Source organism: Cibotium barometz, chromosome 28 (genome assembly GCF_041138505.1).
Source record: "Cibotium barometz isolate CiBa-2024 chromosome 28, ASM4113850v1, whole genome shotgun sequence".
Taxonomy (NCBI): Eukaryota; Viridiplantae; Streptophyta; class Polypodiopsida; order Cyatheales; family Cibotiaceae; genus Cibotium; species Cibotium barometz.
The window spans coordinates 7,914,623-7,933,364 of record NC_141073.1 but is presented as its reverse complement, the minus strand read 5'-3'; the positions used below and the strand labels follow the sequence as shown (position 1 = coordinate 7,933,364).

General features: G+C 42.9%; 1 protein-coding gene across 7 annotated transcripts in view; it reads right to left on the bottom strand.

The window, feature by feature from the left end:
- Positions 1 to 13,366: 13,366 nt before the first annotated feature.
- The window catches only part of LOC147622450 (uncharacterized), a 41,884-nt gene continuing 36,508 nt past the window's right edge, over positions 13,367 to 18,742 (bottom strand). For 2 of the 7 annotated variants that reach the window (XM_086822022.1, XM_086822024.1), the window contains exons 3-4: positions 13,991 to 14,145; positions 13,367 to 13,783 (exon numbers count right to left, since the gene is read on the bottom strand). In XM_086822022.1, the coding sequence (XP_086678148.1) occupies positions 13,496 to 13,783; positions 13,991 to 14,145 (443 nt within the window). In that variant the 3' untranslated portion in view covers positions 13,367 to 13,495. The remainder of the gene's footprint in view (positions 13,784 to 13,990; positions 14,146 to 18,742) is intronic. The other 5 variants (XM_086822023.1, XM_086822025.1, XM_086822026.1 and 2 more) reach the window with 3 other exon arrangements.

Here is an 18,742-nt window from a genome sequence, read left to right as displayed (position 1 = left end):
CCTCAAGTTCTACTAATCCAATGCTTAGACCTACATAACATAACCACACAAGAGGGAGAAGCTAAAAAGTTTCCTCTCTATTCACTTCATCTCCACACAAGAGAGAGAAGCTAGCAAGCTTGCTCTCTCTCTCTCTCTCTCTCTCTCTCTCTCTCTCTCTCTCTCATTGACACTCCACACCTAGCTATTCTCGAAGCAAGAGTCAAGCAAGCAAGCTCACCTCATGCACACACACATACTCATGCAATCAAGCAAGCTCTACAAGGTTCCATAGCTAAGAATATACATAGACATAGAAGCATGCAAGAAACAAGAAGATAACAAGACAACCAAGAATAGAGGAGCTCTCAAGCTTGAGCTCAATTGTGGATTATATTACCAAAAGTGTCTTTCCACACCTTCATAAATCACTTATATATATTTGGGATTTGCCCAGCCACCCACACTTATGGGATGCCCAAGACATGTTCTCTTCATATGTACAAGCCCTTATATGGCCGGCTTCCATTAAAAAGGTGGTCCTCTAGTAGCCATATGCAATGTGAAGTACCTAAGCTAGGATGGGGATTACAAAATGTGTATGGAAAACGAGTAACAACCCCCCATCCTTGGAAGCATTGCTGTACTATGAGCGGTGTGAGTGAGAAGTTTCTAATGGCATCATGTTAAAGTAGGGGATTGATAGAGAATAGGTGGAAGATCTTTGACATGCCACATTAGAAGAATTATGTTTAGGAAGCACTCCTCAAAATTATTTGATGATGGGAAGTGGATGTGTTCATAGTAGCCATAGATCTAGGCCAATTGTCGCACTTTGCTTTTATGATGATAAATATGCCATCCCCAAGAGCTCTTCACCTCATTGAATCTTTCAAGGCAAGTAGTGAGTGTATGGAAGATCTTATAGATGGCTTGGGCATACAAGTCTTTATAATCCTTATGCTCGCTTTTATGATGATAAATATGCCATCCCGAAGAGATCTTCACCTCGTTGAATCCTTCAAGGTAGGTAGTCAATGTATGGAAGATCTTATAAGTGGCTTGGGCATATAAGTCTTCAGAATCCTTATGCTCATGCCCATGAACATATTACCTTGAGTATCCACTATTCAACTATGGCTTCACTAGGTGGTGAGAGAGAAGCTTTGGAAAGTTTATCAAGAAGGAGTTTCTGGCCTACCTCTCAAGGTAATTCTACCCATGGGTAGATCCTCTTGATTTTCATGTATTATGAATCAATTCTTTTTTGGGTTGGTGCTTTATGGTATGTATTCTTGTATAGGGGGCATTTGGAAAACCAAGCAAGATGCCAACTCGGCTGACTCTCCATGGTTTTTTGGTGAAGAAGTTTCCTTTGATGGGTCTATGGTAGCCAGCCCTCTCATGCTCTATGTGTTCCATGTCCCATTGCCACCATCTTGACTCTAGGTATTCCTTCAGGAGAGGTAGCTTCATTTTGTAGATATTGGGAGTTGCGGGAGACTTCAGCCTGTGTGGTGGGCTATGGCATAAATGAAGCTATTATACCTTAGGATCTCCATTTTTTTAAAGAAGGTTAACATTTCGGTTCCTGAATTGTTCCCACTCCTTGTTTATTCCTACACTCTTTTAATGTTCTGATAATAGAGTATGCCATGGGATTATAGGCTCTAGAAAAGGGTCTTCAGGAACAACAAATCAGAAATCCCTTGGGTATCCTAAATTTTCTATGGTATGGATAATGGTGAGGCTATGGTGCTTACTTTGTGGAATTGATGAAGAGGGTAGATCCAATAAATCAAATAGTTGAGGTTGCACTGGTTGTTTCCCTTCCTTCAGTTTCTCTATGTGTTCTTCGGGATTTTGTGTTTCCTATGTAGACTTGTTAGACTGCTTATCCTAGTCTTGGCCCCCTTCTAGCTGTTATTCCTTTTCTTGATTGTTGCTGGCCTTGGGAGTCTTTCTCTTTCTCTTAGTCTTGCTTGGGGACTTTATCTGTCTCTAAATCTGGCTTTTGGTCCCATGACCCTTGCCATCCTTGTCTTTGTCCTTTTTGGATTCTTTGTCATCTTTTTTCTCCTCATCCTACCCCGTTTTGTCTTTTTCCTCTTCTTCTTTCCCTTCCTTGGAGCTGTCCAAATCTTCTTAGTCCCTTTATTCTTTGCTAAACACTCTAGCTTCTCAAGGAGGGCTTTGAGCTCTCCAAATTCTTTATGTGGGATAGTCTTGGGGTATGCAATGTTCTGTCCTGAAGAAGCAAGCATTTTCCTCTATCTGCAATTTCAATTGTTTTTAGTAAAAAGTTTGAGGGCTCATAGGCCAAGCATGCCATCTCTATTAACTTTCAATAGGCCTTATTTGGTGATCAACCACTTTTCCATGCCCTCAAGCCATTTCAAATCTACTTGGCATGGTCATATCCATTGGTATCAAGCTATGTATTCTTTAGCTATAAGCTCAATGCATTCTTCATCTAAATCCATTTGTGCCTTTTCAAATAAAAATTCCCATGCAATGAAATTCGGGATGCGTATCACCTCAATATAAATTGGCAAAGTTCTTCAAGGCCAAGGTCTTAAAAAAACCTCATAGCTACATGGGCTTCTAGTGCACCTGGGGTACTTGATTGCATAGATTGGCAATATGAAATCAGAAGAAGGACTCACAACATCCCTTGGCAAATGAATGCAAGGTTAAAGTTGTACCTAATTAGCTTTATTCGATTGCATGGGCTCTCACTGTTGCTACACAGGAGGTCAAAAAACATCAAACCTACATCTTTAAAGGCTGCATCCCTCTCTTCATGAGTGTTGGTAGGACTTCTTGGTGTTGAAGGCTCTCCAGCTTGTTTTTGTGCATCTTTTAGAGATTGCAACTCCTCCTCCAAATCCATGGGCTTTTACTAGCTTGACGAGGATCCAACGCGGTCAGGATTTGGTAGAAATTGTAGCCATATTTGGTAGTGATGTGTGAACACACTTGTGTGAACACACTAGGACCAGCCAATGCACTTTTTCCCTCTTCAGGAGGTTTTTTCCTCCGTGTGCTAATATACACCCATCTTGGGGTATATTTATCATCTTTGTACAATACACATTTATTATCTATCTATCATCTCATTGTGTGCTCTCTTGAGATTCTCCATTGTGTGTGTATGTGTGTGTGTATCCCTACAATCCTATTTCCAACATTTGTTATCAGAGCATAAGCTCCTCACCCTTGTGATGCTGCCTACCCTTCATCCCGAGTTGCATGTCTTCTTAAATTGGGTCAAGGAGCCCTTTTGGGAGAAGAAAGAGGACCGTGAAGTGTGTAGTACTTTGTAATGAAGTTTTGCAGTCACATTTTCATTTCGGGCGCATTTTGGGGGTCGTTCGTGCAATTTTCAATTTTCTACAAATATCTTCGAGGGCCAGATTTGGAATGTTCTTCATCAGATTATGGAGTAGTTTTTTTGGATCTACTACAAACGGGTGTGTAGATACATGAGAAAGCATCTACGGGCTACTGACATCGATCTCTGTATCTTATGAGTAAAATTTCTACTCACTATACTCTACATTTCTTTCATACACCTTACAGATCTCCATTATCAGTGGCCTTATTAGCAACCACCTTAGTTGTACCAAAGAGCACCGAAGACTTTGTAGGTTTCATGATTACTTGGGTATTATAAAAAATAGTGGACAATGATGTATTTTGGATGTTATCCGCACTCGTGAGGGTAAGCTTAACGGGACCAACTACCCATTATGGTCCTATATGATGTGGCATGTATTGGTAGCCAAAGGACTAGGGAATGTTATGGTGTTGGTATTGAGAAACGTCCTAGTTCCTCTGATGAACATGATGTAGAAGGCACATCTGTAGACACGGACTCAGTTTCACATGGTGCATTACCACATCATAGCATACCTCCTACTCTCAAGAACAAACAAAGTGGGATGGAAGAGATGCGCAAGCACATGCATTGCTTGATTTGTCATTTAAGAGGAGTATCATTCCTCACATTCGGTCATGCAAGACTGCTAAACATGCTTGAGATTCACTTGCCTCATTGTACTTGGCACATGTTGCATATATATGCAAACATGCTTGGGATGCACTTGCCTCATTGTATTTGGTATGTAATGAAGCACGTGTTGCCTATATACGCAAACATTTAGAGTCAAAGCATCTGGATGAGGGAGACTCCATGTTTCCTTACAAAATTCAAGTTAGCCAGTGTTGATGAAATATATCTTGATAGTTCATTGGTTCCTACTATCTTGAATGCGTTGCCAAACTTATATCAAGGTTTTGCTTCTACTAAAAGGCAATCCAAATTACTTGAAGTTTGAGGAGTTGGTTTTTGTGCTATTGCAAGAAGAGCAATCCAAGAAAAATGGATCTGTCATGCGTACAAGAGATTAAGATTTTGATGCCAGTCTCAACAAAGAGGCAAAGGTAAATATGGAAGTTACAAGCCGAAATCAGAGTCATCGGACCAGCTTGCAAACAAGGTAAATATGGTAGTTACAAGCCGAAATCAGAGTCATCGGACCAGCTTGCAAACAAGGAAGACGACAAGCTAAAGAAAAAGGGCAAATGAAACTATTGCAGAAAACCTAGTCACTACATTAATGAGTGTAGGAAACGGCTTGAGAAGGAGAAAAAGAAAGACTCAAGTATGGCTGGATAGCTGATGCATCAGCATCTAATGTAGAAAACAAAGAATGTGAAAACTATGCACATGATGATTGGGCTTTCATTGTGCAATGTAATTAAGACCCTTTGCATAAGGATGTATGCATGGTTGTTTATAGATGTACATGTCTAGTATTTTGACAGTGGTGCTAGTAAGCACATTACTTCTCATCGTAGTTTGTTCTCATCACTTGAATTTTCTCCACAAAGAAAACATTGTAACATGTGCAAACAACACCTCATATCTTGTAAAAGTAGAAAATTTTTCTCACTACTGTAATGGTGGAACAATCACTCTTTCAGATGTATTATATGTACCAGGGATCAAGAAGAACTTGTTATCTATCTCTGCCATTAGTAAGGCTAGCTTAGTGGTTCAGTTTAAGGATGACACATGTATTGTTCATAATCGCAATGAAACAGTAAGACAATTGTCGTTTCTGGTACTTTGCCTCATAGCCTTTATAGGCTAGATGCATATGAAAGACAAAGGCATGCTATATGTACAATTTATGCCACAAAGGCAATGGGTGATGCTAAGCTGTGGTATGCACGCTTTGGTCACTTGAACTTTGGTAGTTTGCTCTATTTGCATAAACATGACATGGTGTTTGAGTAGCCACATCTTGAAGCCCCTATCAAACATGTTTGTGAGTGCTGTATTATTGGAAAAATGCAGGGGGCATCATTTCCCAAAGATGGTTTAGCTAGAGCTATCCAAAAACTATAACTTATACATAGCGATGTATGTGGTCCTATGATGACACCATCTATTGAGGGCTACCTGTTATTTTTCACATTCATCGATGATTATTCTAGTCATACCTGGGTATATCCATTGAAATAGAAATCAGAGATTTTTATATGCTTTAGGCACTTTGCTGCTATGGTTCAAAATGCTTCTACATGTAAGATTGGTACCCTGCGTACTGATCAATGGGGGGAGTATATGTCTAAGGAGTTTCATGTATACATGGCTGATCATGGGATAAAACACCAATGTACTATACCCTATACACCTCAGCAAAATGGTGTAATTAAACATAAAAATAGGTCTCTCATGGAGATGGCATGTTGCATGGTCAACAGTCAGGAGTTACTCATGGTTTCTAGCTAGACGCAGTCATATGTGCAACATATGTTTTGAATAGGTTTCCTACAAAGGCTTTGCATATAACTACGCCTTTTGAAGCTTGGAATGGCAAAAAGCCTATGTCACTTACACATTTTTAATTTTCTTGCTTATGCATTTGTTCCTGAGAAACTTTGTAACAAGCTCTATGATAAGGCTGATACATGTATTTTGGTGGGATATAGCTTGAAAAGTAAGGGTTACCATCTCCATCATCCAAGCAGATGATGGAGTAGATATGTTGTATTTGTGGAATATGAAATTTAGCCCTTGCTTTCATGTAAAAAATAGCAAAATGTATGTTCGCAGGATATATTTCGACACTCTTCTTCCATTGTCCAATGTAGGACACGTTGATATAGAGCATTTAGGCAATCTAAGGAATGTTAAAAATCATCCCACACAGGTTACAAATCAACATGTGTTTCAGCCCACAGATTAGCATATTGATGAGGCAAATGTGGATGATGCAGTTGATGTGTGGAAAGAAGGAAAATTGTGGATGATGTAGTTGATGAGGAAAGAAAGGAAATTGTGGAGTCAAAAAGTATGCCAAAATGGCTGGTCCAAACACTACATGATAGCAAATTAGCCACTCCTTTGCCTAGGAAAACACATGTAGGTTCTCATCATGCATCTCATGTTGATGTAGGCTATGCTCTAATTGCCAAGTTATGTAATGAAGAGGAACCTGTATCCTTTGATGAAGCAAAGGAATGTGAAAATTGGATGAGTGCTATGCAATCTGAGCATGATTCGATAATAAAAAATGATACATGGGATTTGGTAGACTTGCCTCTTGGGGCAAGAAGGCCATTGGTACAAAATGGGTTTACAAGCTCAAACGTAGAGCGGATGGTAGTGTTGAGCTATAGAAAGCTAGGCTTGTTACAAAGGGTTATGCACAAGAGAAAGGCATTAACTATGGTGAAAACTTTGCACCCACATGTCGTATGACTACCATGCGGGCTAGCATTGCATTTGTAGCACATAAAGGTTGGAATGTACGTCAGTTTAATATCAAAACTGCTTTCTTGAATGGAGATTTGCATGAGGAGGTCTATCTCAGCCTTATGGTTTTGTTCAAAAAAGTCAAGAATAAAAAGTATGTAGATTGAAGAAAGCTTTATATGGTCTTAAGCAGGTTCTTAGAGCATGGTAGGAAAAGATACATGCATACTTAGTTGCACAAGGTTTCTACAATAGCCCAACTGACAGTACCCTCTATACTAGGGGGACTAAGGATGTTTTATTGTTCATCGTATTATACGTGATGACATGCTACTCACAAGCCCTGATGATGATCAGATTTCAACTTTTATAGCTAATTTAGAGGTCTTTTGAGATATTAGATCTTAGATCGGTCCACTATTATTTGGGCATTGAGTTTTGGCAGCGTAATGATGGAATTGTTATGCTGCATAGGAAATACATAGATGCATTGTTAAAGAGGTTCAACCTTGAATATTATAAACATGTGGCTACACCTATGGAGCTAGGTTTACTAAGTTTGAAGATGTAGGTGACTCTTTTGATGTTGGCTTGTCAAGAAGCTGTTGGATGCCTTATCTTTTTGTGTAACACCATGCATGACATTTAGTATGTGGTCTTAATATTGAGTAGATTTATGCATAGCCCATGCATAAAGCATTGGGCCTATTGGGCATACTCCAACTATATCATGTAGTCAGTATAACCCATTGGGCATCCTCTGACTATATCATGTAGTTAGTATACCTGATAGGCATCCTTCGACTATATCATATTCTTGGACTCGTACCTCTACTAGCCAAGACACCATTCAAACCATCCATATGGTTTACCCATGGGGGCATCTCCATTAACAACAAAGGACTTTGACTTTTTCCAAATCCATCAGGTAAAAGATGAGGAGGACGGCCTTGACAACTTTGTACTAGGAACCTAGGAGGGCGGGCATAGTAGTCTTCTAGAGAAGAAGCCCCACAAGCCAATCAAGCCCCCTCTCATTTGGTGGCAGATAGTTTGGGAGATAAAGCAAATCCTCCAAATCCAAACCCATGCACCTCTCCAACCCACCCTACCCACAACATCTTCTATGGGATCCCCTACCTCTTCCACCGTTTAACACCCAAGCCTCAACCTTCTCAACAAACTCAACCCCCTCATTAGCTTCATCACGAGCCCCCCATCCTCAAATCATTTTAAGAGGGGCTAGATCTCAATGAGACACCACTACCAACTACTCAGTAAGCCAATGAAGATGACAAGAAGGACCCACCAGGGGTGTCCTTGCCTATCCCCATAAACATCAGCTCACATACCTACCAAAATGTGCAAGATCTCACATTCTAAGGGAGCTTCCATAGTTACTTGAATACATCCTTTGACATGGCTAAAATTCATCTAGTGAACCAACACATGGATTCCTTCTGTGTCTAGTAGAAGATCGACCACCTACAACACGAATAGTGGTTATGTATCTAAAATATTATTATGTTCGTGAAAGAATAGTGTTTATGTGTCTAAAATATGTAGAGCCCATGTAGATATTACATGTGGTGTTCATGGTCTTTGAGAAAAGGTTGGCATGCATGGGCTTTGGGTAAAAGGTGGGCCCATGTAGACGATTATTCTAGAGAAAATTGCAACACTATGCTTTCTTGACACTTTTCCTTATACTTTCTTCAGCTCTCTTCTCTTTCTTTTCTTTTGTCAGTACCCCTAGACAAGGATTTTGTATCAAAAGTGAGCCCATAAAGGATTGTACATATAGTAGGCCAGGCGCGCAGCAGCGTGGCATGAGACTTATTGATCTACATTGTTACCAAATATGCCGATAGTCTCATAGAAAGACATGATGAAGGGCTTGTGGAAAAGTCATTGATTGGATCGGTGCATGATCTAAAGGGCTTTCAAAATGTCGTAACTCAAAGGTTACCACTTTGGTTGTGGAAGTATTTAACCATGCTATGATGGCTGGAGCTGCTGAGACGGAAGTTGGGACCTTCATTGAGATCGAAGACCGGCCACTCTTTGCTTGTCCATTGTTTCTTGGGCACCTCCTCCTCTAGGATGAGGATGATGAGCTGGAAGAATTGACATATGATGATGATAGGGATCTTGGTGTAGTAGAGGTCATTGAAGTTCTTCATTTGGAGCTGCATCTTCATGGTGGTGAGGGGTGTGGGGCCATCAATGTAAGGGAAGTTATAATGTAAGGAGACCTTTTTCCTTCCATAGTGGTGAGGGGTGTGGGGCCATCAATGTAGGGAAGTTATAAGGGGGCCTTTTTCCATCCATTCGTAGAATATTATGCCAAGACCACCTCCATTTGGTTGGCATGAACTTGGGGTTAGTGCAGATTTCTTCAGGTGCGGCCATGTATTCTTGCCACAGCTAGAGATTGTTCTCGAAGAGATAGACACATAAACACTATTCTTCATGAACATAAGCATATTTTAGATAAATAAGCACTGTTCTTTCACAAGCCTACATCGAGTGTCATCATCGACATCCCTCTAGGTTAGATGGGGGATCACCTAGACCTTTCGTGGCCTCTTCTTGGACCACACCACCCATTAAATCCATCTGCCTCTATCCTAAGTGCTTGACAATGCCAAATCCCTTGAGCCATTGAGGTCGCCTAGCCCCATTGTAGTTGTGGAACAACCATGTGCAAAGTCTACCATGCCTCTAACAATCTAATGTTCTTGACTGCCCAAGAAAATGAACGTCATGTAAATTTCAAAGAAAGCAATAAAGAGAGTCAAAGAAAGTAGTTGAGTTGGAGAAGTCTTCATGCTAGAGAAGTATACATACACAGGCACACCTTCTGTCCATGCAAGTCACCTACATATTTCAGGGGACACACATTCTTCCCATTGCACATACACGTCACGTGCATATTTCACTACGGGCATCATAATTTTTGCACTTCTCGCATCTCATATGACATATAGACATATGCACGTGCAATTAACCTTGTCAATGGTAACCCTCAAGATATATTTCTGGATGGGGGAACCATGGCGAGTGTAAGCTTGGCCCATGGTATGACCCATCACAATAGAATCCCCAACCTTTTCGGTACCTCCAATGGGCTTTTATGCATGTATCCTCTGCTTTAGCTCCAATTCATCCCTAACACAACCTCGCCCGAGTTTGATGTTTTTGCCAAGAACCTAGGTGTGCCATCTCACCCGGGTATCATCAAGCTTCTTGCTTTCAAATGCCACAAGACGGCCATCTTGGAACAATGCCATGCCCTATCGCAAAATCACTAGCACGGTCTCAACTAGAAATGGTTTGCTAGGATTCAGCAAGGCCAATACTGGTGCTTCCTTCACCTTAAGCTTGACAACTTGAAAAGCCTCATCACGCTTCTCGTTCCAAGAGTTCGAGCTGTTGGACTTATGATTCCCCAAAGGAGGTCTGTGAAAGGTTTAACTGTGAATAATCCCTCGGTGACTTCTTAAGAAGACGGTGAAGCCCAAAAATGCCCGAAGTTTCCTGACAATCTGAGGGATTGGCCAATCTAAAACTTTTTGTATCCACTCAAGATATATGCTCATCCCATATCAAGAAATCCAATATCCTAGATATATGAATTCTATTGTAAAGAATTCGTAACTCCCGTCTCAAAACTCTTAAGACCTATGGAGATGTCCGACGTGCTCCTCCAAAGTATGATTGTATATCAAGATATCATCTAGAAACACGACCACGAATTTTCCTAAAGAATCTCTAAAGATATCATTTATCATTTGATAGAAAGTAACAAGAGCATTCGTGAGCCCAAAAGGTAACACGAGAAACTCGTAATGGCCATATTGCATGTAGAATCCCATCTTAAAGACATCTTCCTCAATTATCTGTATCTAGTGATAAAGCAATACAAAGGTCAATCTTTATAAAATAGGAAGCTCCTTACAACCTATCAATCAAATCATCTGTCCTCGAAAAACTCGTAATGGCCATATCGCATGTAGAATCCCATCTTAAAGACATCTTCCTCAATTATCTATATCTAGTGAGATAAAGCAATACAAAGGTCAATCTTTGTAAAATAGGAAGCTCCTTACAACCTATCAATCAAATCATCTGTCCTCGAAAGGGAATATCTATTCTTGTGATCGAAACTTTATTCAACTTTTTTTAGTTGACACACATTCTCCAACTTCCATCCGTCTTGTGCTTCAGAAGTATTAGTGCCCCCCAAGGGGATTTATGAATCTCTTCCATTCTCCGACAACTATCGGACAATCTTATCCTCTTCCAGCTAGCTCATCCTATATGGCGCAATGCTCATAAGTTGAGACCTTGGAACTAAATCAATCTTATGATCAACCGACCGATTGGGAAGAAGACCATGAGGTAACTCGGCTAGGAAAACATCAACAAACTCTGGCATGATGTTCTCTAAAGCCTGTGTCTCCCATACATGAAGACTAATTGAATGAAAGTCATAATTAGCATCAGATGACATGGTATCAAGAACACATTGAAACACTTCATAATTAGAATCCTTTACTATATTACAAAGTTCAACCAAGTTTACAAAAATAATGGATGGTATATTAGACAAAACTAGACACCATCCATAGCAAAAGATAGCTTACAACCCTTCCAATCTATCTATACATCGTGGTTGTGAAGCCACTCTTTTCCTATAATATCTACTCTATCCAGATTCATAATCATGAAATTTAGTGGCTTCAAGTAGCTATATATAGTTATAGGTGTAAGTGAGATACCGATCGATCGTAAAACTCTATGCCCAGGTTATGTCGACATGATCGCTTACGATTGCGTCTCCACTCCCAAATTCTACACAAGCTTCGCATTCATGAAGTTGTTCAAGAACTCCCAAGGTCAAAAAGAATGTGCACAGTTTTTTCCACGACTGACCCATACATCTATATTAGGTCCATATAACTAAAAACTTTCATATTAAAGCTACCCTTGTAAGAACTATGATCTAAAATAATATGTACTGAAGTAATCTTACCTTTAGCCTTGGTTGCATGAACTCCCTTGACTTTGACTTGCCCTTCGACTATGGTGGTGAGAGCAGTTCGTCCTCATGTGCCCTTGTTGACCACAAGTGAAACATTGACCCTCCTTAATGTATTGAAGATTCTGCTCCAATTTCTTTGAATTGTGATTGAGTCTAGGTCTCTAGAGAAAGAGTTTGCAAAGTCTTCCCATGCTTAAACTTTCCTTTGTGTTGGGATCCTTCCTAGTCTATCAATACTATGCATAATGGAGTTGATAGTTATATAGTCTTGTGGGTTGACTACCATGAGTATATAACATGCACGTTCCTAAAAGGTGAATTTGGGCATGTTCTTGGCTTCATCTAGGTATATATATATATATATATATATATATATATATATATATATATATATATATATATATATATCAATGACGGTTGCTGGGGGTTTCTTTGGCTATTTCTTCACCGCCATCTAATCAAAAAATTTGGTATATCAAATGGCACCATCTAATGTTTTGCTTCTATTATTCATACTCTAGAGTTGATATCAATCAAGGAATCCATCCACAAAGAATTCTAAAATAGTGATAGGATCCGTGTGAGTTGCCCGAGCCTACAACTCTCTAAATTTTTATAGATGTGTTGAAAGGCATATTCTTCATTTCCAAGTTTTTAAACTTCAACACAATGTCATGTTCACCTTCGGCCTACAAGAACTACTACCAAAAAACTCTCTCAAAATCTATAAGGCTTTTCTTGTCAAGAATCTACGTACCATCTGTATCTTCTTATCCTTGAGAAAAGAATAGAACTCAAAGTGTGTAACCCAACTGTGAAGCCACGGAGTCAATTGTCTCCTAAGTCTTCTATTTTTCATATAGGGCTCTGGAGTAGAAGAGGGTGCAACTAAAGTTGTCCCAGCTCCCCTTGTTGTCATTCAACTTCCCTCCCACTTTTAAGAAAAATGCCACCGAATACTTTAATGGAAAAAAACATCTGCTTTTCCTTCAATGCTGATTTTCCCCAAGTATTTTGCCATTCCAATAAAGCCCTCCTTCATTAATGTAAGATACTGCTGAGCTTTGTTTGAACCCAATCTTGATGGGAGTATGTTAAGCTGGGTCCATGTTCTATGGATGCGAGTTAGTAACGTTGTGTAATCAACCAAAATTATTCACAAATGTGCATTGAAAGAACAGCAAATATGGCTTAGCTAAATGTGGAGTTGAATGGAAAGTTATTTAAGATATGCACCGACATTCCTACTCGTCCTTCCATACTGCCATGCCACACCATTCTATACCACCTCCACTTCCAGATATCATTCACTACCAATGTCACTTAAACCATGAACAAAATCCTTGCTATAATTCTAATCTTCCTACACTCATATGTGATCTGAAAATCCTTGCTTTTCACCTTACCCAACCTCTGATGTAGGTCAACTATGTATTTCTCCTCTATCAAATCCATCCAGGAACCTCTTAAAAGCTCAATGCCACAATACAGGCAGTATGATCAGGAGGGCAAAAAACTACATATAGATGTTGCAATAAGTATTAAAATACACTAGACAAAGGCACAGTAAGAACCCACAACAAATATTTTACCTGCTCCTCGACTTCTAAGTTCACAAAGCTGTGAAAAAATAAAAATAAAAATGTTTGTGCATGTCTTAATACAGCTGAGTCACATTCCTAAACAAACAGTCCATGCTGTTAATTACAGATGAGAATCCAGAGGACTTGCGTGTTTAACACAGGAACCAAATGCAAAGCCCAGCTCAGATTGTGCTTCATGAGAGGTAAATGCGGTGGATTTGGCTGTTCACGAGCCTTCTTCGGCACGTCGGGCATTTTTTCTGCATTTTGATGGCCTCCATTATGCATTTTCGGCAAAAGATATGACCACAAATTGTGGACGTCTCCTCCTCCATGGTATCCATGCAAATCGCACAGATGAGCTTTGGTGGCTCGGGAGGGGGCAGGCATCGCTTTCTCTTCTATCTTGCAAAAGTGGATTGTAAGTGTCCAATTAAAAGGAGAAAAAGAGCATTAGAATGAAGGTTGGATGCGCACAATGTCCTGCACATGGCGATGGCGATGGCGGTGGACGGATCTGGGCAGGCAGAATGACCCATCCATCCCTGGTGGTGTATCCAACCTTCATTCACAACAAAAAAAAATTATATGGCTTTGTTACAGACTTCTTACCCCAGCAATTCTGTGGTTCACCTCGAGATTATCATTTGCACACGTGAGGTCAATCGTCGAACTGAAAAAATATGGATCCCCAAAACAGACTGCATGTTCCGGCCTAGCCCGCCTCCCAGCTGTAGGCTCCGATCTTGCAACTGCAGGCCCGATCCCTGTTATATCACAAACCATCGCAAGAAAAAGAACCAATTTCATGTCCCAGCCTACTTAATCCATTATTAATAGTTGCTAAACCACATCAAACCAAGTGCTCTTAATAGGTCTTTGCCATCCAAATTGTTTTAGCCAATCAGGCCAATCAGAGCTAAGCACGATCACCAACCAGTTTGCTGCCTCCAAACCTACTCTCTTACATCTAGATTTTCTCATAAATACGAACCTAGTGAGACCCGGAATGTTTTTTGCACGATTCCCTTGGCCATACCTTAATACCAAGCACCTGCTCACATTGAAAAAAAGAGACCCTTAAATAAACAAAACCTATGTTGCTCCTACTAGCTCATTGCTATAAGCAGCTTCTACAAAATAGCTACAAATAACTAAGAGAACTCTGCCCCACCCCCCCATTGGACAGATCCCACCAGCACCCTGCAAGGTGGGCAAGACCTCATTGAAACCGTCTGCCCCACCATCCCACAGCAGTGGTGGTTGTTCTTTGATGCTCCTTTGTCACCACTTTTGTAGGTCTCCCCAAGATATCCCTTGGCCCTCAAAAATACCCTTCTCCAGTGATCTCGATCAGACATGAGGGTACCAACAGTAAGGATCTCAGAGAACCCCTTCAACAAGACCTCAGAAGACCTCCCTCCATTGGATGTCACAGGGCGCCAACAATAAGAACCTCAAGGCTCAAAGCCCCCATCCTACCTGAGAGATCAATACCTCCTTTTGAAGTAGCAAGAGACTATGGATTTGGGAGGACAACTGGTTGCAATGGGACCCGCACTGACAGTGCCAAGATCCCACAGTATGCCAGCCTCAGCCAAGTTTACCCTTCTTCCCAAATTGTGCCTACCTCACACACCAACTACCAGCGAAATATCACCCAGACTTCCAGCAACATTGACTCACTAAGCCATGCACATCCCAGCCTCTTGAAGGTATGTCAACACCCCTAGAGCAACTCCCACTCCCACATAATCTCCTGCTTTCTTTGGCTAACCCCTTATTAAATGAACTGCAATTGGAGCATGGTTGACCGATTTTGTCACGTGCACACACATGGACATGACTAACCCCATAGCTAATCCCTGATTACGCAACATTCTTAGGGTAGGTTTAGGGCACTAGCAAGCTCAGGCATGGAAGAAGAAGCAAGTCCGCAAGCATCAGGCATCAGGAAGCTGACCAACAGCAAGTATTCAGATATGGGCATCATCAGGCTGACCAACATGATCATTCAGGGTTTATTAGCATATAATCTCTGTCCTGGACAAATGGAACTGGCCAACAGCTATTATTCTGGCCGACTTGTGCACATAGAGCCTATAAAAGGCTAGGCCCACACAAAGTCACATTCATCTGATCCCCATAGTCAAGTCTAGATAGGGTCTCTGTTTACCATTTTGGGAAGGCCAAAGGGCACACAGTAGTTGTACAGTCATATACATCTTTTTGTGCCATAGTAATATACTGAAAATATAGTTCATCTCTCTCTTCTCTCTCTATCTATTCATTACATGTTCCTAATCAGTCAGTTTAGGGCTGGATCAAGTACATCAAGGCTTCCACGCATGCAACATTGGTATCAGAGCATTCAGGCCAGCCATCAGCCATCCAAGCACTCGCCTGTCCCAAGAAAGGTACACAAATCCATGGAAGAATACAGCCAGACAGCATTTCTTATTGGCATATATATGCTATGAGTAGTACCACATGTGAACATCAGCTAACCAAGGGCACTTTTCTCCCTTTGGGTTTTTCCCCTTGGATATTAGGTGTGAAAGGACACCACACTTCTTGTATTTTGATATTGTGGAGTCAACCCCCAAGCTCCACACATTGTACGCTATCTTCTTTGTGTGAGCATCAATCACCATCTCTCTCTCTTGAGAGTGCTTGCTGCGGTACTTCTCTGTGTGCCTCAGTTTGTGTGCAACCCTAACCTAACATTTCTGAGGTGGTCTGCAAAACAGGCAAAGCCAAAGGAAAGTATTCCCTAGGAGTTGTCAAAGGAGCATCTTAGATCAGTTTCAAAGGTGAAGCATTAAGCATGAACATTCTCAACAGGAGACCATAGCTGTGCTAAGGGAAAGGGATTGCAGGCATCGGGACAAAGTGGAACAGATGCACAGTTCTCTACCCAGACTTGAAGTGGAATCGAAGGAAGGCAAGATTTTCACTGAAAGTGTCGAAAGTCAACCTCTCAAAGTACAGAGGTAGTAGTCCAAGGAGAAAGGATGACGGGTTTCCAACCCATTATCAAGTTTAGCAAGAGGGAATGTCGTGCACATGCATGGACATGGCTAACTCATAACTAATCCTTGATTAGGCAATAATCTAAGGGTAGGTTTAGGACATTAACACGCTCAAACATGGAAGAAGTAAGTCCACAAGCATCAAGCATCAAGAAGCTGGCTGACAGCACGTACGGATATGGGCATCATCAAGGCTGGCCAACATGATCATTCAGGGTTTATTAGCATATAACCTCTGTTATGAACAAATGGAACTCGCCAACAGCTATTGTTCTGGCCGACTTGCGCATATAGAGCCTATGGAAGGCTAGGCCCACACAGTCACATCTAATCACCACCTAAGGGGCAAGTCATAGTCGGTCTAGATAGGGTCTTTGTTTACCATTTGGATGGATACCAACCTAGATCTCCAATAACAATTGAACTTAAGGGTATTCAGATTGATGTAGCTAGAGATTTCTTAGCAGATATACAAGAAATGCTAGTCAGTAAAAGGTGTATGGATTAGCGAAGCTGCTCTCTCTCTCTCTCTCTCTCTCTCTCTCTCTCTCTCTCTCGTCGTTCCTGCCTGTGCCCCCCTTCTCCTTCCCCCTTCGCCGCCCTGCTCACGCCCGCACCTCCTCCCCCCCACCCCCGTCCTACTCGCCTACGCCTCAATTCTCTCCCCCTGCTCCCGCCTTTGCCCCCTCTTGCTTCCGCTTGCGCTCTTGCCCGCCTACGCCACTGCGACCCCTGCTCTTCCCCTGCCTCCGCCCCCCCCCCCCCCCCCCAAAATCCTGCCCGCCAACCCCCCTTTTTTGTCCCCCCTGCTTCCACCTGCATCTGCTCCCGCCTTCCTAACCCCCCCCCCCCCCCCCCCCCCCCCCCCCCCCCCCCTTCATGCCTCTTGTCTTGTCGCCTCCCCTTCTTGCGTCGTCGTCGGTAGCGCCCTCATCTTGTGGGCTTTTCTTTATTTTCGCCAAGTTTCAGCCTCTTCTGGTCTTCGCCCCCACGAGGACTCCATGGTAAATGCTCTGTCCCCTGACCGAGGCTGTTGTTACCTGCCTTTTGTTTTCTGAAGCGGACTTGCACTTCTCACTACGACTGTCGCATCCCTAGAGGCCTCCGCTCTGGTATGCAAGATTGTCAGTAGCCACCCCACGCGTGGTCAACTCAGAAATCTTCTTCAGGCTAGCCTCCTAGGTGCGCCTACAAAGATCGCAAATATTCATCCTTTGGGGCGTGGCTACTACCAGGTTGAGTTTGACTCACCAGCGGCGTCTGATCTTGTCATGCAGCTGAGCCCCGTTGCATTGCGTATGCCCATGCCTTCTTTGCACGATGGTAGCACGGCTTCGACCCAGCATCCAACCCCCTACTGGAGTTTCAGGCTTTCCCGTGACAGTCTGCTTTCCAAGCCTTAGGAAGGAATACCTTCCTCTTCTCCCGGTGATTGGTGGTGCCATCAGGAGAGTGATGGAATCCCCCCCCCCACTGCTGCCTCAGCCCTCGCACGAGCAACCGAGATTCCATCTCTCCGCATCTGTGTTGCCTTGCCGAATACCGTGCCCCACATGATATCTATTCCCAGCCTTCGGTTATGTAGCAAGTGGAGTATTCCGGCCTTCCAGGCCAATGCTTCATTTGCAGACAGATGGGTCATTTGGCCAAAGCTTGCCCTCAACGTCAGTCTAGAAGACCGCCCCCAATGGGGTCCCCCCCCCCCCCCCCCCCCCCCCGCGGGGGGCGCTTCCTGCTCAAATCCACACTAGGGGGCCGAGGGAGGAGCAGGTTCCCAGGCAACAGAGCCCCAGGTACCGACCATGGATGAACCACCAGCCGGAGAGTGGCGGACAGTTGGCCCCCGCCCAGGTCGCCAGCCGAGCACCAGAGCTTAGCGTCACCGCCATGCGCACCAGGCTGACAGCATGCAAGAGGATTCGGTTTTGTCAAAGACCCGTTATTCAAGATTTTCCAGTTTTGGACGCGCCATCGCTAGTCCCGAAGCGCACCCCTCTGGACCCACCAGTATGGCGACCAATCCCTCGTCGAGATCCCCCCCTAACCCCCAGTGTTCTAAGAGGCCGACCGGCCTTTTTGAGCCCCCGGTGAGCCCATCCCCGCACTCGTCCTCTCTCTCCCAACAACACCCCTCCCTCGCCCCTCCACCCTCCCTCACTGCCTCCCTCCCCCTCCTTCGTCATCGACTTTACCCACCACGGTTCCCCCCACCCCGCCCTTATCATCTGAGCCCTCCCGCCCCCCTGCCTCTCCAGAGCACTCTCGTCGCCCCCGACCCAGAGCGGAGGCAGCCGGCACGACCCGTCTATCGCTTGATCCACCAGTTCTCTGA